This window comes from Coregonus clupeaformis, chromosome 30 (genome assembly GCF_020615455.1).
Source record: "Coregonus clupeaformis isolate EN_2021a chromosome 30, ASM2061545v1, whole genome shotgun sequence".
NCBI lineage: Eukaryota > Metazoa > Chordata > Actinopteri > Salmoniformes > Salmonidae > Coregonus > Coregonus clupeaformis.
Window position 1 is genome coordinate 37,551,147 of NC_059221.1, and position 21,931 is coordinate 37,573,077.

Here is a 21,931-nt window from a genome sequence, read left to right on the forward strand (position 1 = left end):
TGTGGTGGATATTATCAAATAAGCATTTGCTGGAGTCCAAGTCAAACTAAGATTCTTTATTTCTGAGCTCAGAGGAAACAGAGTCACACAGCGCAGTGTAGACAGTCTGAATTCAGAAGCATTGGGTGACGAGCACATATCTTTATAGTTCCCTGTTCTTGGGTCGGGACTTTATTTATTCAAGGACGCATTTGCAAGCTGGTTTGCAACACAGAATGATACTCCCAAGAACAGGAGATCATTATAGGACAGTTTCACACAGTTTCACAAGGTTAGTCACATGCTCAATTATGTGGACACATACAATTAAAATGTTGGCAGGAACTGGAACACGCTGTTGTACACGTTGATCCAGAGCATCTCAAACATGCTCAATGGTGACATGTCTGATGAGTATGCAGGCCATGGATAAACTGGGACATTTTCAGCTTCCAGGAATTTTGTACAGATCCTTGCGACATGGGGCCGTGCATTATCAGGCTGAAACATGAGTTGATGGCGGCGGATGAATGGCACGACGATGGGCCTCAGCATCTCATCACGGTATCTCTGTGCATTAAAATTGCCATTGATAAAATGCAATTGTGTTTGTTGTCTGTAGCTTATGCCTGCCCATACCATAACCCCACCACCATGGGGCACTCTGTTTACAATGTTAACATCAGCAAACCACTCACCCATACGAAGCCATACATGCGGTCTGCGGTTGTGAGGCCGGTTGGAGGTACTGCCAAATTCTCTAAAACCACGTTGGAGGCGGCTTATAGTAAAGAAATTAACATTCAATTCTCTGGCAATTGCTCTGGTGGACATTCCTGCAGTCAGCATGCCAATTGCACTCTCCTTCAAAACTTGAGACATCTGTGGTGTTTTGTTGTGTGTCAAAACTGCACATTTTAGTGGCCTTTTATTGTCCCCAGCACAAGGTGCACCTGTGTAATGATCATGCTGTTTAATCAGCTTCTTGATATGCCACACCTGTCAGGTGGATGGATTATCTTGGAAAAGGAGAAATGCTCATTAACAGCGATGTAAACAAATTTGTGCACAACATTTTAGAGAAATAAGCTTTTTGTGCATATGGAACATTTCTGGGATCTTTTATTTCAGCTCATGAAACATGGGACCAACACTTTACATGTTGCGTTTATATTTTGGTTCAGTATATTCCCCCAGGTGCTCCACTGTCAAAAGGTAATTTCAGTCATCCCAACAGTTGCACATTTGGATGTGTTGAGTGATTATTGCATATTAATTTAACCAGTCTTTCACTTCATTTAGATAGTCCCAATGCAGATCTACAGAGGGTTACTAGTGTTAGTACTGTAAATGCACTGAACATGCTCATCAGTTGATACATAGTTGAATGTGAAGTAGATAGTCTGTAGATGTCAACTAAGCTCAACTTGTGTTTCCCTTTATTTGGATAGTCCCAAAGCATATCTACAGATAGTTACTAGAATTACAACAAATATGCTGTTAAATTGTAACTGATATGCAGTTGAGATGCTGCTGATAGACTCCACAATTTATAGTCCAATATTTACACGTCTTTTGGGGAAGTGGGGATTGTTTAAATTGTGCAGTATTTAGCAATCACAATAAGAGTATGTTAGCAGCAGTTGTGATGTTTGTGTCATGAATGTGTATTAATGTGTGTGTGTGCTTACAAACACATTTGTCACGATCGTCTAAAGGAGGAGACCAATGCGCAGCGTTGCGAGTGAACATGATGACTTTATTAAATAAAGCAACCACGAAAAAACAACAAATGACGATAGTGAAGTCCTCTGTAACACTGACAGAAACATGGAACAAAAACCCACAACCAAACAGTGAAACACAACAGTTTAAATATGGCTCCCAATCAGAGATAACGAGCCGACAGCTGACACTCGATACCTCCGATTGGGAGTCACACGACACCAATCAACGACCTAGAAATAGACACCCAGAACTCCCAACCTAGAAATAAACGTGACAGACATGCAAACATAAACAATCACCCAAAACCCAACAAAACAACATACACCCTGGCTCAAATACACAAGTCCTGGAGCCAGAGTGTGACAGTACCCCCCCCTAAAGGTGCGAACTCCGGGCGCACCAGCATACAGTCTAGGGGAGGGTCTGGGTGGGCGTCTGTCCACGGTGGCGGTTCTGCCCCTGGTCGTGGTCCCCATCCCACCTTAGTCACCACCCGCTTCCCTAGCCTCCTCCACATGACCACCCCCCAACTAAACCCCACTGGGTTAAGGGGCAGCACCGGACTAAGGGGCAGCACCGGACTAAGGGGCAGTACCAGGCTGAATGGCGGATACTGGCTGGACGGCTCTGGTGGCTCCTGGCTGGTCGGCTCTGGCGGATCCCGGCTGGACGGCTCTGGCGGATCCCGGCTGGACGGCTCTGGCGGATCCCGGCTGGACGGCTCTGGCGGATCCCGGCTGGACGGCTCTGGCGGATCCCGGCTGGACGGCTCTGGCGGATCCCGGCTGGACGGCACTGGCGGATCCCGGCTGGACGGCTCTGGCGGGTCCTGGCTGGACGACTCTGGCGGATCCTGGCTGGACGGCTCTGGCGGATCCTGGCTGGACGGCTCTGGCGGATCCTGGCTGGACGGCTCTGGCGGATCCTGGCTGGCTGGCGGATCCTGGCTGGACAGCTCTGGCGGATCCTGGCTGGACGGCTCTGGCGGATCCTGGCTGGACGGCTCTGGTGGCTCCTGGCTGGTCGGCTCTGGCGGATCCCGGCTGGACGGCTCTGGCGGATCCCGGCTGGACGGCTCTGGCGGATCCTGGCTGGCTGGCGGATCCTGGCTGGACAGCTCTGGCAGATCCTGGCTGGACGGCTCTAGCGGATCCTGGCTGGACGGCTCTGGCGGATCCTTGCTGGACGGCTCTGGCGGATCCTGGCTGGACGGCTCTGGCAGATCCTGGCTGGACGGCTCTGGCGGATCCTGGCTAGACGGCTCTGGCGGATCCTGGCTGGCTGACGGGTCTGGCTGCTCATGGCTGGCTGACGGATCTGGCTGCTCATGGCTGGCTGACGGATCTGGCTGCTCATGGCTAGCTGACGGATCTGGCTGCTCGGCTGGCTGACGGATCTGGCTGCTCATGGCTGGCTGACGGGTCTGGTTGCTCATGGCTGGCTGACGGGTCTGGCTGCTCATGGCTGGCTGACGGATCTGGCTGCTCATGGCTGGCTGACGGATCTGGCTGCTCATGGCTGGCTGACGGATCTGGCTGCTCATGGCTAGCTGACGGATCTGGCTGCTCATGGCTGGCTGACGGATCTGGCTGCTCATGGCTGGCTGACGGATCTGGCTGCTCGCGGCTGGCTGACGGGTCTGGCTGCTCGCATGGCTGGCTGACGGATCTGGCTGCTCATGGCTGGTTGACAGATCTGGCTGCTCATGGCTGGCTGACAGATCTGGCTGCTCATGGCTGGCTGACGGATCTGGCTGCTCATGGCTGGCTGACGGATCTGGCTGCTCATGGCTAGCTGACAGATCTGGCTGCTCATGGCTGGCTGACGGATCTGGCTGCTCATGGCTAGCGGTGGAGGCGGACCCCAGCCTCGGATTGCAGTCATCACCTCCAGCAGGACGGCTCCCATCCGCATGAGCCGCTCCTGCCGGTCACGAACCCGAGCCTCCAGTCCAGCATAGGCTGCGTCGGCTCCTGCTGATTCCATAGCAGGTGTATGATTCTGTCTGGCGGAAGGCTCTAGCGGCTCCGGTCTGGCGGACGGCTCTGAAGGAACAGGCCGGGCTGGGCTGGTGACGCACCCCGTAGGATACGTGCGTGGAGCAGGAACAGGCCGGTCCGTACCGGGAACACACACCACTGGCCTTAACTGGGGATCAGGAACGGGCCGGACCGGACTGGTAACACACTTCAGTCTCTCATGCCGTGCGACAACAACTTCCCTCCCTCTACTCGCCAATGGCTCCCGTAATCCGATAGCCTTCTCTCCACATCTCCCTGTGGCAGCCTCCTGCTGCCCAGGCGCCCAAGCCATGTGCCCCCAAAAAATTTTTTTGGGTAGTACTCCCGGCTTCCAGTCTTGCCTCCGTGCTGCCTCCTCATATCGCCTCCTCTCGGCTTTAGCTGCCTCCAGCTCTTCACGAGGGAGGCGATATTCTCCCCGGTTGTGCCCAAGGACCCTTACCATCCAGTATCTCCTCCCATGTCCATGAATCCTTTATGGGTGGATATAAATCCTGTGTAGGTGGATCCTGTTGCCGCTTGACACGCTGCTTGGTCCTTTTATGGTGGGTTTTTTCTGTCACGATCGTCTAAAGGAGGAGACCAATGCGCAGCGTTGCGAGTGAACATGATGACTTTATTAAATAAAGCAACCACGAAAAAACAACAAATGACGATAGTGAAGTCCTCTGTAACACTGACAGAAACATGGAACAAAAACCCACAACCAAACAGTGAAACACAACAGTTTAAATATGGCTCCCAATCAGAGATAACGAGCCGACAGCTGACACTCGTTACCTCCGATTGGGAGTCACACGACACCAATCAACGACCTAGAAATAGACACCCAGAACTCCCAACCTAGAAATAAACGTGACAGACATGCAAACATAAACAATCACCCAAAACCCAACAAAACAACATACACCCTGGCTCAAATACACAAGTCCTGGAGCCAGAGTGTGACAACATTGGTTGATTCATATATTAAATAATAAATTAATCATGATAAACAATTTGTTAGAAAGAGAACAACTCAATGTAATGATAATTAAAATATTTGAAGATTTGTGCATTTTATGAAAGTATATCCAATGGAAGTTCAATAAACTTAACTGGGGACATGGCGAAAGCTTACTGACACACAAGACAAATGGTTTATTATTCATGAAATGAAGTTATAGTTACATAACATTGTTTCTTATGGTAAATGGGGGACTAACCATATAATAAACATTTTTGTAATGAATTTGGTTCAATAATTCATACAAAATATGTGTTAACATGTCATGGGACACAAAAGGCACCGGATTGTAGGAATGACCCACCCGTTGTTATACCCTCTGCTGAGAAAGAAAGAAAGCGCTGAGTCAACTGGGTTCAATCAGAATCACTCAAAGATGATCATAATAACAGAAAGAGCTGAGTCAACTGGGTTCAATCAGAATCACTCAAAGATGATCATAATAACAGAAAGAGCTGAGTCAACTGGGTTCAATCAGAATCACTCAAAGATGATCATAATAACAGAAAGAGCTGAGTCAACTGGGTTCAATCAGAATCACTCAAAGATTATCATAATAACAGAAAGAGCTGAGTCAACTGGGTTCAATCAGAATCACTCAAAGATGATTATAATAACAGAAAGAGCTGAGTCAACTGGGTTCAATCAGAATCACTCAAAGATGATCATAATAACAGAAAGAGCACACAAAGAATCAGCAATGGTGTCAAATTCTATCACTGTGCTTATTATTCATGATGTCATACACTTGACTCATCTCTCCTTTATGGATACCTTCGCTGAAGTGTAAGTCACACCATTGTAGGTGCCGTTGGATGGGAAGACCAGCTGGCTGCCATTCATGCAGGTGACTTTCACTGTGGCCCTGTAGTCGAGGTCGATATTTGCTCTCCCCACTGTGACTTCAACATCCAAGGTCTTCCATGGCGGGACCTTCAGTTGGATGGTATCCGCTTCTGTTATGGTCTCTGTCTTCACCAGACTGGTGGAATGCTCCACTCCCACGGTCAAGCTGAACCCTGATGACACCTCGACCAGATCCGGGATCCCCGCTTTGACCGACACGTTCAAGGTGGACTCTATCTTGTTGCTGACCGACCAGGAGGAAGTCTTAGTCACGGTCTTGCTGTATGCAATGGACTCTTCTTGAACCAAGGACGTGTCGTTTTGGTGAGACACGGACCTCACATATTCTGGGGTCACCTAAAATCAACACACACACACACACACACACACACACAAAGATAGAAATTGTTCAAACAAGACAAAGACAATTTAAGAACTAATCATCAGTGAGGAACTGATCAATTGATTTTTAGAAGGCCAATAATAATAACTAACATGTGTGTGTGCCGTCTTGGCCTGATTTTAAAAATGCATATGTTATAAAAAACATTTGGGTGTTGAGGCTATTTTAAACAAAAGACATGACTGTCCTAGAACTGAGATGCCTGATGCACCAAAGAATGTCGACCCCCGTATTGGATTAAATTTTTTAAAGTGGACAGCCCCCTTAAAGTTTGAGCATTGGTAGAGTTTTCCTTAGCCATCTACACACGTCTATAGCAGAGCTCACCTGGGGTTTGAGGAGGGACAGGGTGGGATACTCCATGTCGGTCAGCACGGACGACTTGATGGGGTTGATGAAGAGGAAGCCTATGCAGTCGATATCCGAGCCAGAACTCCCCTCCAGCCCCAGGCAGATTCCGGACCCCACATCTATGGTGTACTCAGTCTTCAGGGGCCAGCTAGTCATTTTTTCAAAGAACTGCCGGTTCTTACTCGTCGTGAACTTGATGGCACCCAGACGTGTGCCGGCGCCGTTACCCCACAGTGACAGCTTGGTGATGTGCTCGCCGAGGTCGAACTCAAACTCATTGAAAGTGTGCGCATTTCCAAAGGTTGCCACGCGCCCGTCGGTCAGCTCCGCACGCACAGCTTTGACGTGCCAGCCTTTCACCGCCACACCGATCTTCTTGAGGGTGGCACCGTTGTTCCTGCCATGGAATTCAAATGGTGCGCCTCCTCCACCACCGATAATGTACAGTCTGGTTGCCATGTGGAGTGTGTGTGCGTGCGTCCCGTAACCAAAAATAGAAATTTGCACAGATAAATGTATGCAGCCTCCAACTCAAAGGAGAACTGATTCAGACATTCAAAGAACCAAAAGGAAATCAAGGAACAAGATTAAAGGAGAAAACAATAACCAAGGGATATATTTTATCATGGTAAGAACTAGAGGTCGAGCAACACATCAGTCAAGGGTAGGGCTCTCCAACCCTGTTCCTGGAGAGCTACCATCCTGTAGGTTTTCACACCCACCCCAGTTGTAAATAACCTGATTCAGCTTATTAAGCAGTTCATTATTAGAATTAGGTGGACTAGATTGGGATTGGAGCGAAAACCTACAGGACGGTAGCTTTGGTCTAGGGTGACGAAATCGCACCACAATCCTCAGGTCACTAAGAAATGACACATTCATAAATTGCTCCTTAAACTCCTCCTCATCCTCCACCCTCCTCTGATCTCTATTCATCTGGAATCTATCACACACACTCAGCTAGGAACCTCAGAGTCACCATGGAGTCCCTCTCCTACTCCCAGCACATCCCCACTGTAACTCCTGCTGCTTCTTCCTGATCAACATGGTGACCTATGTGTAATGATGTCTATAAACATATTGTTGTGTAAGTGAGCACGTCTCTATGCACTTCTAAAATGTATTCTGATGTTGCTACAATGACGAATAATCATGAATAATGATGAGTATGAAAGTTATAGATACCATGTCAGAATATGATAATCTGCCCTATAATGATGAGTATGAAAGTTATAGATACCATGTCAGAATATGATAATCTGCCCTATAATGATGAGTATGAAAGTTATAGATACCATGTCAGAATATGATAATCTGCCCTATAATGATGAGTATGAAAGTTATAGATACCATGTCAGAATATGAGGTGTTTATGGTGCTGAAACTCACTTCTCCAAACAAAGGTGTTGCTTTGAAATATCTGAAAGAATAAAGATTGAATTGAATTAATATATAACAATATTCTTTAAGACAGGCTGCAGTATACACAGGTATGCATTCATAAATTATAATATAGAACATTATTCTTTAAGACAAGCTGCAGTTTTCACAGTTATGTATTAATATATTATAATATAGGACAATATTCTTTAAGACTGTCACGTCTCCTCCCATTGCTCCCCTCCAGCGCTCTGATTCGCCGGTCTACTGAGCCACCGGTCTGAGCGCACAACCTCGGCAACACCGGAATGGAAACCCAACGCACCCTGATCACCTCCAGCGCACCTGCACCTCATCATCTCATCACCACCCCTATTTAGCCCTGGACTGTTCATCTCATCACCACCCCTATTTAGCCCTGGACTGTTCATCTCATCACCACCCCTATATAGCCCTGGACTGTTCAGTGTTGTGTTGTGTGTGATTGTTAGTGTCGTGTCCTCCCTCTTTGTTGTTCTCTTGCTCAGTGTTTAGTAAACATTTACATTGTTGATTCCTGCGTCTTCGTATCCTCAGTACTCGTCACAAAGACAGAGACTGCAGTATTCACAAGTATGTATTAATATATCATAATATAGAACAATATTATTTAAGACAGGCTGCAGTATTCACAGGTATGCATTAATATATTATGACGTGAGCGAGTTGAGTCCCTCGCCTCCTGCTCAGCTGGAGCAGAAGTTGGAGCCAGATACATGTTTTTTTTTGCCAAAATAGCACCAGTCACCTATGTTGACAATCGCCAACTTTCCAGCTAACTTTTTTGCACGATTGCTAGCAAAGTCTGCTTTCTACAGACTTACCTACTGCAGCTTTAACGGAACAAAATGGCTGGCATGAAGAACTTCCTGTCTCAGTTCACCTTTGCTGCAGTTCAAGAATTTGGAACCTGACATTTCAGTACCCAACACTAGATGTGTCAATCAGTGTAATCAAGATGAAGACACAGCTTGATGTAAAGCACTAGACTCAACAGTCTACTCACATTAAACATCATACTGACATAATACTTTTGCATTCAAACCGAACAATAGGAGGCCAAAGTCAACCATGTGAAAACAAGGCAACAGTAAACATGTCGTCCCCCATGAATGATGCAGCACCCCGCCTTGGGCCAATTGAGATGTCGCGTGTGACTAACCAATTGCAGTTAATTACCATAGCTCCCACCTTAGGCCAATCAGTGTAATTTTTATAAATGCCGGAACTCTACGGCAAGATGAATCATTCAGCAAGTTTTGTCAAAATCATCCTGTCTGAGACATTGTGTGTGACTAACATACAAACAAATGTATGAACGAATGGACTGACAGAGACAGATCTGTAGTCCCCTCCCCAATTTCATTGTGTGGGACAAAAAACCCATACCATGCTTGTTCAGCTAGACTATAACTGATTTTAAGCAACTGTTTCAGAATATAGGAAGCATTTGTTCCCTGAAATGTTTTGTTCATTAATTGGTCAAAATAAAAATGTAGCTCTCAAATATTTCCTCATATAGCAAGATTAGTTATTTAGGAACATCTTGTACTTACATACAATTCTGTGCAGGCCTCAGTGTTAAGGATGACTATAGAAGATCTTGATTGAAGTAAACTGATAGGTCTGATTTCGATATGCAATAAACTTGTTTACCAGAAAAGAGTCAAGACTCAGTTCATTTGTTTAACACCAAAGACGCAACAGCGGAATGCGTGTCTCTGGAGTGGAGCAGCACTCTCTTATAAAGCAGCAAAACTCCCCCCACGCCCATACAATGATATGTCATAAGTAGTTTGCTATTAAATTGAAACAGACCGTTACACCCTGATAAAGACATTGTATTGGGCTGATCATGACATGTTTCAACCCCTCTTAGTCTCCACTTCCTCTTCTTGCTGTTGAGCCAGAGAGCATATCTGGCGTTTCCAGTCACTTCACAAACATGCTCACTAATATGCAACAACACCTTTCACCACTCTTAGGGACAAAAAGGTGCTATCTAGAACCTAAAATGGTTATTTGGCTTTCCCCATAGGATAACCCTTTGAAGAACCATTTTTCGTTCCAGGTAGAACCCTTTTGGTTCCAGGTAGAACCCGTTTGAGTTCCATGAAGAAACGTCTACACAGAGGGTTCTATATGAAATCCAAAAGGGTTCTACTTGGAACCATAAAGGTTTCTCCTATGGGGACAGACGAAGAACACTTTTGGAATCCTTTTTTCTAAGAGTGTGGTTTTGTACATCAAAACATCCCATAAGATTAAAGCCTAACTCCACATATCCTATCACACTAAAGCAATTAATTTACAATCTTTCAAAACTTTTATGACAAGTTAAGAAAATGGCTGACATGGAGACCTTCCTTTCTCTTATTTCCTGTGAACACTCTGGCTGTGTTTGAATAGTTTCATGAACTGAAGGAACCTTCCTTCCTTGCTAGTTGACCCGGAAGATTCTGAGCAGCAGCGAGAAAAGGACCATTCAAATTGTGAAAGGCATTAAGGAACGGAGCTTCAGTCATCCTTTCCTTCCACCTTTTACCGAGGCTACATGGATGTAACCTTTTGCGGAAGCGTTTAGGGAAATGTTCCATCACAATGAATTACAGCCAATATCCGATAATTATCGAAGTTTGCCGAAACAGTCCAGAAGGAAAGTTAATTCAGAAGATGACCAGAGATGCTGAAGGAAGGAACCTTGTTGTATCATGGCTGATAATCACATGCATGTAAAGTGGATCACGGCTTTGCCTAATAGTCAGAATAAGCTGTGATAGTGTAATCATAAATCAATATAATTTACATATTTTGCTCCAATTTATTTCAAACACTTAGGCCTATGGCTGTAACTCATACTGTTCACGTCTGTGTATTACATGGATATGCAAGCTAAAAATCCATCATAAAATCTAATGTGTAGGCTAATGTTAAGAGGAGACCCACGCCCTAATCACGTTGAGATGGAGGGACATTTCACGGGGAAGAGAAATGCTGTCAAATTGGGCTGGGAGTGAGTAAAACGTTCCATACACAATACTAATAAATACTCATACACACTCATACTCCATACTGTCATAAATTACTATAGCCTACTCCACCTGTTGGATCAATGTGGGGGAGAGCCGGGCCAAAAGTAACACGAGGCGAAAGTAACACTCCATTTTCTCAGATAACACAGAATCTAGAATGACTTAAGAGAGTATACAGTAGATTGCAGGGGCAAAATAGGATGATTGATGCATTTGATGGATGATTGATGCATTTGATGGATGATTTGATGCGTTTGATGGATGATTGATGTGTTTGATGGATGATTGCTGAGCTCTTCCTTTTTGCTGACCTCTTAATGACCTTAAAATATGGTGGGTGATATTCAAGTAAAGGTCACAGAGATGAAGAGGAAGGGGGAGTTACTTACCTTCCAACTAAGACAAGTGGATGAACATGTTTTTCTTGTTGCAGGACAACAGTATCTTGTTACATTCAATAGTAATGGTAAAAAAAACATATATATATATATATATATATATATATATATATATTGACCATTTGTGTGTGGAGGAGGCAAACACATTTTCAGGGGCACGTAGTGTTTACTGTGGTGTTTAATGTAGTGTTTACTGTGGTGTTTACTGTAGTGTTTACTGTAGTGTTTACTGTGGTGTTTACTGTGGAGTTTACTGTGGTGTTTACTGTAGTGTTTACTGTATTGTTTACTGTAGTGTTTAATGTAGTGTTTACTGTGGTGTTTACTGTTGTGTTTACTGTGGTGTTTACTGTAGTAGGGCAAGTAGTGTTTACTGTAGTGTTTACTGTAGTAGGGCACGTAGTGTTTACTGTGGTGTTTACTGTAGTGGGGCATGTAGTGTTTACTGTAGTGTTTACTGGAGTGGGGCACATAGTGTTTACTGTAGTAGGGCACGTAGTGTTTACTGTGGTGTTTACTGTAGTGGGGCACATAGTGTTTACTGTAGTAGGGCACGTAGTGTTTACTGTGGGGTTTACTGTGCTGTTAACTGTAGTTTTAACTGTAGTGTATACTGTAGTGGGGCATGTAGTGTTTACTGTAGTGTTTACTGCAGTGGGGCACGTAGTATTTACTATAGTGTTTACTGTAGTGTTTACTGTAGTGGGGCACATAGTGTTTACTGTAGTAGGGCGCGTAGTGTTTACTGTAGTGGGGCATGTAGTGTTTACTGTGGTGTTTCCTGTAGTGTTTACTGCAGTGGGGCACGTAGTATTTACTGTGGTGTTTACAGTAGTGGGGCACATAGTGTTTACTGTAGTAGGGCACGTAGTGTTTACTGTAGTGGGGCACGTAGTATTTACTGTAGTGTTTACTGTAGTGTTTACTGTGGTGTTTACTGTAGTGGGGCATGTAGTGTTTACTGTAGTGTTTACAGTAGTGGGGCACATAGTGTTTACTGTAGTGTTTACTGTAGTGGGGCATGTAGTGTTTACTGTAGTAGGACACGTAGTGTTTACTGTAGTAGGGCACGTAGTGTTTACTGTAGTGGGGCACGTAGTATTTACTGTAGTGTTTACTGTAGTGTTTACTGTGGTGTTTACTGTAGTGGGGCACATAGTGTTTACTGTAGAGTTTACTGTAGTGGGGCACGTAGTGTTTACTGTAGTGTTTACTGCAGTGGGGCACGTAGTATTTACTGTGTGTTTACTGTAGTGTTTACTGTAGTGGGGCACATAGTGTTTACTGTAGTGGGGCAATTAGTGTTTACTGTAGTGTTTACTGTAGTGGGGCACATAGTGTTTACTGTAGTGGGGCACATAGTGTTTACTGTAGAGTTTACTGTAGTGGGGCACGTAGTGTTTACTGTAGTGTTTACTGCAGTGGGGCACGTAGTATTTACTGTAGTGTTTACTGTAGTGTTTACTGTAGTGGGGCACATAGTGTTTACTGTAGTGGGGCACGTAGTGTTTACTGTAGTGTTTACTGTAGTGGGGCACATAGTGTTTACTGTAGTAGGGCACGTAGTGTTTACTGTAGTAGGACACGTAGTGTTTACTGTAGTAGGGCACGTAGTGTTTACTGTAGTGGGGCACGTAATATTTACTGTAGTGTTCACTGTAGTGTTAACTGTGGTGTTTACTGTAGTGGGGCATGTAGTGTTTACTGTAGTGTTTACAGTAGTGGGGTACATAGTGTTTACTGTAGTGTTTACTGTAGTGGGGCATGTAGTGTTTACTGTGGTGTTTACAGTAGTGGGGCACATAGTGTTTACTGTAGTAGGGCACGTAGTGTTTACTGTAGTAGGGCACGTAGTGTTTACTGTAGTGGGGCACGTAGTATTTACTGTAGTGTTTACTGTAGTGTTTACTGTGGTGTTTACTGTAGTGTTTACTGGAGTGGGGCACATAGTGTTTACTGTAGTAGGGCACGTAGTGTTTACTGTGGTGTTTACTGTAGTGGGGCACATAGTGTTTACTGTAGTAGGGCACGTAGTGTTTACTGTGGGGTTTACTGTGCTGTTAACTGTAGTTTTAACTGTAGTGTATACTGTAGTGGGGCATGTAGTGTTTACTGTAGTGTTTACTGCAGTGGGGCACGTAGTATTTACTATAGTATTTACTGTAGTGTTTACTGTAGTGGGGCACATAGTGTTTACTGTAGTAGGGCGCGTAGTGTTTACTGTAGTGGGGCATGTAGTGTTTACTGTGGTGTTTCCTGTAGTGTTTACTGCAGTGGGGCACGTAGTATTTACTGTGGTGTTTACAGTAGTGGGGCACATAGTGTTTACTGTAGTAGGGCATGTAGTGTTTACTGTAGTGGGGCACGTAGTATTTACTGTAGTGTTTACTGTAGTGTTTACTGTGGTGTTTACTGTAGTGGGGCATGTAGTGTTTACTGTAGTGTTTACTGTAGTGGGGCATGTAGTGTTTACTGTAGTAGGGCACGTAGTGTTTACTGTAGTAGGGCACGTAGTGTTTACTGTAGTGGGGCACGTAGTATTTACTGTAGTGTTTACTGTAGTGTTTACTGTGGTGTTTACTGTAGTGGGGCACATAGTGTTTACTGTAGAGTTTACTGTAGTGGGGCACGTAGTGTTTACTGTAGTGTTTACTGCAGTGGGGCACGTAGTATTTACTGTAGTGTTTACTGTAGTGTTTACTGTAGTGGGGCACATAGTGTTTACTGTAGTGGGGCAAGTAGTGTTTACTGTAGTGTTTACTGTAGTGGGGCACATAGTGTTTACTGTAGTAGGGCACGTAGTGTTTACTGTAGTGGGGCATGTAGTGTTTACTATGGTGTTTACTGTAGTGTTTACTGTAGTAGGGCACGTAGTGTTTACTGTAGTGGGGCACGTAGTGTTTACTGTAGTGTTTACTGTAGTGGGGCACGTGGTGTTTACTGTAGTGTTTACTGTAGTGGGGCATGTAGTGTTTACTGTAGTAGGACACGTAGTGTTTACTGTAGTAGGGCACGTAGTGTTTACTGTAGTGGAGCACGTAGTATTTACTGTAGTGTTTACTGTAGTGTTTACTGTGGTGTTTACTGTAGGGGGCACATAGTGTTTACTGTAGAGTTTACTGTAGTGGGGCACTTAGTGTTTACTGTAGTGTTTACTGCAGTGGGGCACGTAGTATTTACTGTAGTGTTTACTGTAGTGTTTACTGTAGTGGGGCACATAGTGTTTACTGTAGTGGGGCAAGTAGTGTTTACTGTAGTGTTTACTGTAGTGGGGCACATAGTGTTTACTGTAGTGGGGCACATAGTGTTTACTGTAGAGTTTACTGTAGTGGGGCACGTAGTGTTTACTGTAGTGTTTACTGCAGTAGGGCACGTAGTATTTACTGTAGTGTTTACTGTAGTGTTTACTGTAGTGGGGCACATAGTGTTTACTGTAGTGGGGCACGTAGTGTTTACTGTAGTATTTACTGTAGTGGGGCACATAGTGTTTACTGTAGTAGGGCACGTAGTGTTTACTGTAGTGGGGAACGTAGTGTTTACTGTAGTGTTCACTGTAGTGTTTACTGTGGTGTTTACTGTAGTGGGGCATGTAGTGTTTACTGTAGTGTTTACAGTAGTGGGGCACACAGTGTTTACTGTAGTGTTTACTGTAGTGGGGCATGTAGTGTTTACTGTGGTGTTTACAGTAGTGGGGCACATAGTGTTTACTGTAGTAGGGCACGTAGTGTTTACTGTAGTAGGGCACGTAGTGTTTACTGTAGTGGGGCACGTAGTATTTACTGTAGTGTTTACTGTAGTGTTTACTCTGGTGTTTACTGTAGTGGGGCACATAGTGTTTACTGTAGAGTTTACTGTAGTGGGGCACGTAGTGTTTACTGTAGTGTTTACTGCAGTGGGGCACGTAGTATTTACTGTAGTGTTTACTGTAGTGGGGCACATAGTGTTTACTGTAGTGGGGCACGTAGTGTTTACTGTAGTGTTTACTGTAGTGGGGCACATAGTGTTTACTGTAGTAGGACACGTAGTGATTACTGTAGTGGGGCATGTAGTGTTTACTATGGTGTTTACTGTAGTGTTTACTGTAGTAGGGCACGTAGTGTTTACTGTAGTGGGGCACGTAGTGTTTACTGTATTGTTTACTGTAGTGGGGCACGTGGTGTTTACTGTAGTGTTTACTGTAGTGTTTACAGTAGTGGGGCACACAGTGTTTACTGTAGTGTTTACTGTAGTGGGGCATGTAGTGTTTACTGTGGTGTTTACAGTAGTGGGGCACATAGTGTTTACTGTAGTAGGGCACGTAGTGTTTACTGTAGTAGGGCACGTAGTGTTTACTGTAGTGGGGCACGTAGTATTTACTGTAGTGTTTACTGTAGTGTTTACTGTGGTGTTTACTGTCGTGGGGCACATAGTGTTTACTGTAGTGTTTACTGTAGTGAGGCACGTAGTGTTTAATGTAGTGGGGCACATAGTGTTTACTGTAGTGTTTACTGTAGTGTTTACTGTAGTGTTTACTGCAGTGTGGCACGTAGTATTTATTGTAGTGTTTACTGTAGTGTTTACTGTAGTGGGGCACATAGTGTTTACTGTAGTGGGGCACGTAGTGTTTACTGTAGTGTTTACTGTAGTGGGGCACATAGTGTTTACTGTAGTAGGGCACGTAGTGTTTACTGTAGTGGGGCATGTAGTGTTTACTATGGTGTTTACTGTAGTGTTTACTGTAGTGGGGCACGTAGTGTTTACTGTAGTGTTTACTGTAGTGGGGCACGTAGTGTTTACTGTAGTGTTTACTGTAGTGGGGCACGTAGTGTTTACTGTAGTGTTTACTGTAGTAGGGCACGTAGTGTTTACTGTAGTGGGGCACGTAGTGTTTACTGTAGTGTTTACTGTAGTGGGGCACGTAGTGTTTACTGTAGTGTTTACTGTAGTGGGGCACATAGTGTTTAATATAGTAGGGCACGTAGTGTTTACTGTGGTGTTACCTGTGGTGTTTACTGTAGTGTTTACTGTAGTGGGGCACGTAGTGTTTACTGTGGTGTTTACTGTAGTGTTTACTGTAGTGTTTACTGTAGTGTTTACTGTAGTAGGGCACGTAGTGTTTACTGTAGTGGGGCACGTAGTGTTTACTGTAGTGTTTACTGTAGTAGGGCACGTAGTGTTTACTGTAGTGGGGCACGTAGTGTTTACTGTAGTGGGGCACGTAGTGTTTACTGTAGTGGGGCACATAGTGTTTACTGTAGTGTTTACTGTATACTGAAACTTTGCTAGTATTGTGATACCACAATTTGACAAAATGTTCAACATGAGATTTTCGTAACCCTTTATCAGGTTCAGCAAGGTTGGAGCAGGTTTCAGTGACTACACCCTGTGTTCTGTCTAAAACGTGCGTCCTTGTGTGTGTTTGTGTGCATTGTGGTGGATATTATCTAATAAGCATTTGCTGGAGTCCAAGTCAAACTAAGATTCTTTATTTCTGAGCTCAGAGGAAACAGAGTCACACAGCGCAGTGTAGACAGTCTGAATTCCGAAGCATTGGGTGATGAGCACATATCTTTATAGTTTCCTGTTCTTGGGTCGGGACTTTATTTATTCAAGGACGCATTTGCAAGCTGGTTTGCAACACAGAATGATACTCCCAAGAACAGGACATCATTATAGGACAGTTTCACAAGGTTAGTCACATGCTCAATTATGTGGACACATACAATTAAAATGTCCCATTACAGCATGTGCCAATTATGGTACTGTGATACTATAGAAGTTTGGGTATAACATGCACGTGGTGGAGGCACACACACCTATCAGGGTCACGCTTACAATGGATACAACAACTTTGTGTTGGTTGAATTAAACTACAGTACATTGGTGCTGCAATCTCTCTCTCTCTCTCTCTCTCTCTCTCTCTCTCTCTCTCTCACTCTCTCCCTCTCTCGCTCACTCACTCACTCACTCTCTCTCTCTCTCTCTCTCTCTCTCTCTCACTCTCTCCTCTCTCTCTCTCTCTCTCTCTCTCTCTCTCTCTGTCTCTCTCTCTCTCTCTGTCTCTCTCTCTCTCTCTCACTCACTCACTCACTCACTCACCCACTCACTCACTCACTCACTCACTCACTCTCTCTCTCTCTCTCTCTCTCTCTCTCTCTCTCTCTCTCTCTCTCTCTCTCTCTCTCTCTCTCTCTCTCTCTCTCTCTCTCTCTCTCTCTCTCTCTCTCTCTCTCTCTCATACATTTTACTAATTTAGCAGACGCTCTTATCCGAGAGAGCGACTTACAGTTAGTGAGTGCATACATTTTCATACTGGTCCCCCTCTCTCTCTCTCACTCATTCACTCACTTAGTCACTCACTCAGTCACTCACTCACTCTCTCTCACCCCGATTTGCACTGGCAGCCTGTAGCCATTAGGCCAAAAATCTTGACAGACAAAGTTGTGATTTTTGTTAATGAAAAGATTTTAACATTATGCCTCTGATTCGTTTCTTCATCAGCAACAGCAAAGGCATTTGAAATAAATTCATTAGACCCTAATTTATGGATTTCACATGACTGGGAATACAGATATGCATCTGTTGGTCACATATACCTTAAAAAAAGGTAGGGTCATGGATCAGATAACCAGTCAGTATCTGGTGTGACCACCATTTGCTTCATGCAGCACAACACATTTCCTTCGTATAGAGTTGATCAGGCTGTTGATTGTGGCCTGTGGAATGTTGTCCCACTCCTCTTCAATGGCTGTGCAAGGTTGTTGGATATTACATTTTTGGTCATTTAGCAGACGCTCTTATCCAGAGCGACTTACAGTTAGAGAGTGCATACATTATAATTTTTTTCATACTGGCCCCCCGTGGGAATCGAACCCACAATCCTGGCGTTGCAAACGCCATGCTCTACCAACTGAGCTGCATCCCTGCCGGCCATTCCCTCCCCTACCCTGGACCAATTGTGCGCTGCCCCATGGGTCTCCCGGTCACGGCCGGCTACGCCAAAGCCTGGATTCGAACCAGGATCTCTAGTGGCACAGCTAGCAACTGCGATGCAGTGCCTTAGACCACTACACCACTCGGGAGATGATATTGGCGGGAACTGGAACACGCTGTTGTACACGTTGATCCAAAGCATCTCAAACAGGCTCAATGGTGACATGTCTGGTGAGTATGCAGGCCATGGATAAACTGGGACATTTTCAGCTTCCAGGAATTTTGTACAGATCCTTGCGACATGGGGCCGTGCATTATCAGGCTGAAACATGAGTTGATGGCGGCGGATGAATGGCACGACGATGGGCCTCAGCATCTCATCACGGTATCTCTGTGCATTCAAATTGCCATTGATAAAATGCAATTGTGTTCGTTGTCTGTAGCTTATGCCTGCCCATACCATAACCCCACCACCATGGGGCACTCTGTTTACAATGTTAACATCAGCAAACCACTCACCCATACGAAGCCATACATGCGGTCTGCGGTTGTGAGGCCGGTTGGAGGTACTGCCAAATTCTCTAAAACCACGTTGGAGGCGGCTTATAGTAAAGAAATGAACATTCAATTCTCTGGCAATTGCTCTGGTGGACATTCCTGCAGTCAGCATGCCAATTGCACTCTCCTTCAAAACTTGAGACATCTGTGGTGTTTTGTTGTGTGTCAAAACTGCACATTTTAGTGGCCTTTTATTGTCCCCAGCACAAGGTGCACCTGTGTAATGATCATGCTGTTTAATCAGCTTCTTGATATGCCACACCTGTCAGGTGGATGGATTATCTTGGAAAAGGAGAAATGCTCATTAACAGCGATGTAAACAAATTTGTGCACAACATTTTAGAGAAATAAGCTTTTTGTGCATATGGAACATTTCTGGGATATTTTATTTCAGCTCATGAAACATGGGACCAACACTTTACATGTTGCGTTTGTATTTTGGTTCAGTATATTCCCCCAGGTGCTCCACTGTCAAAAGGTAATTTCAGTCATCCCAACAGTTGCACATTTGGATGTGTTGAGTGATTATTGCATATTAATTTAACCAGTCTTTCACTTCATTTAGATAGTCCCAATGCAGATCTACAGAGGGTTACTAGTGTTAGTACTGTAAATGCACTGAACATGCTCATCAGTTGATACATAGTTGAATGTGAAGTAGATAGTCTGTAGATGTCAACTAAGCTCAACTTGTGTTTCCCTTTATTTGGATAGTCCCAAAGCATATCTACAGATAGTTACTAGAATTACAACAAATATGCTGTTAAATTGTAACTGATATGCAGCTGAGATGTTGCTGATAGACTCCACAATTTATAGTCCAATATTTACACGTTTTTTGGGGAAGTGGGGATTGTTTAAATTGTCCAATATTTAGTTATCTCAATAAGAGTACGCTAGCAGCAGTTGTGATGTGTGTAGCATGAATGTGTATTAATGTGTTTGTGTGCTAACAAACACATTGGATGATTCATATATAAAATAATACATTAATCATGATGAACAACTCAATGTAATGATAATTAAAATATTTGAAGATTTGTGCATTTTATGAAAGTATATCCAATGGAAGTTCAATAAACTTTAACTGGGGACATGGCGAAAGCTTACTGACACACAAGACAAATGGTTTATTATTCATGAAATGAAGTTATAGTTACATAACATTGTTTCTTATGGTAAATGGGGGACTAACCATATAATAAACATTTTTGTAATGAATGTTGTTCAATAATTCATACAAAATATGTGTTAACATGTCATGGGACACAAAAGGCACACAAAGAATCAGCAATGGTGTCACATTCTATCACTGTGCTTATTATTCATGATGTCATACACTTGACTCATCTCTCCTTTATGGATACCTTCGCTGAAGTGTAAGTCACACCATTGTAGGTGCCGTTGGATGGGAAGACCAGCTGGCTGTCATTCATGCAGGTGACTTTCACTTTCGCCCTGTAGTCGAGGTCGATATTTGCTCTCCCCACTGTGACTTCAACATCCAAGGTCTTCCATGGCGGGACCTTCAGTTGGATGGTATCCGCTTCTGTTATGGTCTCTGTCTTCTGCAGACTGGTGGAATGCTCCACTCCCACGGTCAAGCTGAACCCTGATGACACCTCGACCAGATCCGGGATCCCCGCTTTGACCGACACGTTCAAGGTGGACTCTATCTTGTTGCTGACCGACCAGGAGGAAGTCTTAGTCAGGGTCTTGCTGTATGTAATGGACTCTTCTTGAACCAAGGACGTGTCGTTGTGGTGAGTCACGGACTTCACATATTCTGGGGTCACCTAAAATCAACACACACACAAAGATAGAAATTGTTCAAACAAGACAAAGACAATTTAAGAACTAATCATCAGTGAGGAACTGATCAATTGATTTTTAGAAGGCCAATAATAATAACTAATATGTGTGTGTGTGTGCCCTCTAGGCCTGATTTAAAAAATGCATATGGTTTAAAAAACATTTGGGTGTTGAGGCTATTTTAAACAAAAGACATGACTGTCCTAGAAATGAGATGCCTGAGGCACCAAAGATTGTCGACCCCCGTATTGGATTACATGTTTTAAAGTGGACAGCCCCCTTAAAGTTTGAGCATTGGTAGAGTTTTCCTTAGCCATTGTAGTGTATGGAGAATTATGACTTTGCTAATGTTTTTAAGTGGAACCTGAGAGGATGTTTATTCAGTTTCAGAGGGAGACGTTTTAGAGTGACACCCCATAGAACAGAGGAAGTCTGTTTGTTGGAGACAGGTGATTGGTCAGTATGGGGAACCACCCATATTTTGGGAAAGATTATAAGTACTGGGTTTGAACAAAGAAGATCAGAGCAGACATATTCTTTTGGGACACTGTTCTCCGGATGCTATAGACATCTGTAAACTTATGCTGAAATCTTGTGATATAAATAAAACCTATGATCAAAGCTCGGTATAAGCGCACTCCTTTGTTACAGCATAATTAGCCACATTAACTCGACAATACACCATCTACACACGTCTATAGCAGAGCTCACCTGGGGTTTGAGGAGGGACAGGGTGGGATACTCCATGTCGGTCAGCACGGACGACTTGATGGGGTTGATGAAGAGGAAGCCCATGGAGTCGATATCCGAGCCAGACCTCCCCTCCAGCCCCAGGCAGATTCCGGACCCCACATCTATGGTGTACTCAGTCTTCAGGGGCCAGCTAGTCATTTTTTCAAAGAACTGCCGGTTCTTACTCGTCGTGAACTTGATGGCACCCAGACGTGTGCCGGCGCCGTTACCCCACAGTGACAGCTTGGTGATGTGCTCGCCGAGGTCGAACTCAAACTCATTGAAAGTGTGCGCATTTCCAAAGGTTGCCACGCGCCCGTCGGTCAGCTCCGCACGCACAGCTTTGACCTGCCAGCCTTTCACCGCCACACCGATCTTCCTGAGGGTGGCACCGTTGTTCATGCCGTGGAATTCAAATGGTGCGCCTCCTCCACCACCGATAATGTACAGTCTGGTTGCCATGTGGAGTGTGTGTGCGTAAGTCCCGTAACCAAAAATTGAAATTTGCACAGAAAAATGTATGCAGCCTCCAACTCAAAGGAGAACTGATTCAGACATTCAAAGAACCAAAAGGAAATCAAGGAACAAGATTAAAGGAGAAAACAATAACCAAGGGATATATTTTATCATGGTAAGAACTAGAGGTCGAGCAACACATCAGTCAAGGGTAGGGCTCTCCAACCCTGTTCCTGGAGAGCTACACTCCTGTAGGTTTTCACACCAACCCCAGTTGT

General features: G+C 44.4%; 2 protein-coding genes across 3 annotated transcripts; both read right to left on the bottom strand.

The window, feature by feature from the left end:
- Positions 1-4,839: 4,839 nt before the first annotated feature.
- Positions 4,840-9,472, bottom strand: LOC121546812 (aerolysin-like protein). Of its 2 annotated transcripts, none has more exons than XM_041858061.2 (4): positions 9,314-9,472; positions 7,724-7,754; positions 6,311-6,822; positions 4,840-5,937 (listed from the first exon to the last, which is right to left on the bottom strand). In XM_041858061.2, the coding sequence occupies exons 3-4, from the start codon at positions 6,791-6,793 to the stop codon at positions 5,488-5,490; spliced, it is 933 nt and encodes a 310-aa protein (XP_041713995.2). In that variant the 5' UTR covers positions 6,794-6,822; positions 7,724-7,754; positions 9,314-9,472; the 3' UTR covers positions 4,840-5,487. The 2 variants fall into 2 exon arrangements, with proteins under 2 accessions (XP_041713995.2, XP_041713996.2); XM_041858062.2 differs by having other exon boundaries at positions 9,310-9,472.
- Positions 9,473-19,928: 10,456 nt separating this feature from the next.
- Positions 19,929-21,721, bottom strand: LOC121546130 (aerolysin-like protein). Its single transcript, XM_041857168.2, has 2 exons — positions 21,177-21,721; positions 19,929-20,449 (listed from the first exon to the last, which is right to left on the bottom strand). Exons 1-2 carry the CDS (start codon positions 21,657-21,659, stop codon positions 20,000-20,002), a joined length of 933 nt encoding a protein of 310 aa, XP_041713102.2. The 5' UTR covers positions 21,660-21,721; the 3' UTR covers positions 19,929-19,999.
- Between the last annotated feature and the right edge of the window lie 210 nt (positions 21,722-21,931).

Bases quoted from the DNA above. Each gene is read 5' to 3' on its own strand.
- LOC121546812 (XM_041858061.2), bottom strand. From the start codon at position 6,793: ATGGCAACCAGACTGTACATTATCGGTGGTGGAGGAGGCGCACCATTT. The intron at 5,938-6,310 runs GTGAGCTCTGCT...TGTTGATTTTAG, and splicing joins TGTCCCTCCTCAAACCCCAG to GTGACCCCAGAATATGTGAG.
- LOC121546130 (XM_041857168.2), bottom strand. From the start codon at position 21,659: ATGGCAACCAGACTGTACATTATCGGTGGTGGAGGAGGCGCACCATTT. The intron at 20,450-21,176 runs GTGAGCTCTGCT...TGTTGATTTTAG, and splicing joins TGTCCCTCCTCAAACCCCAG to GTGACCCCAGAATATGTGAA.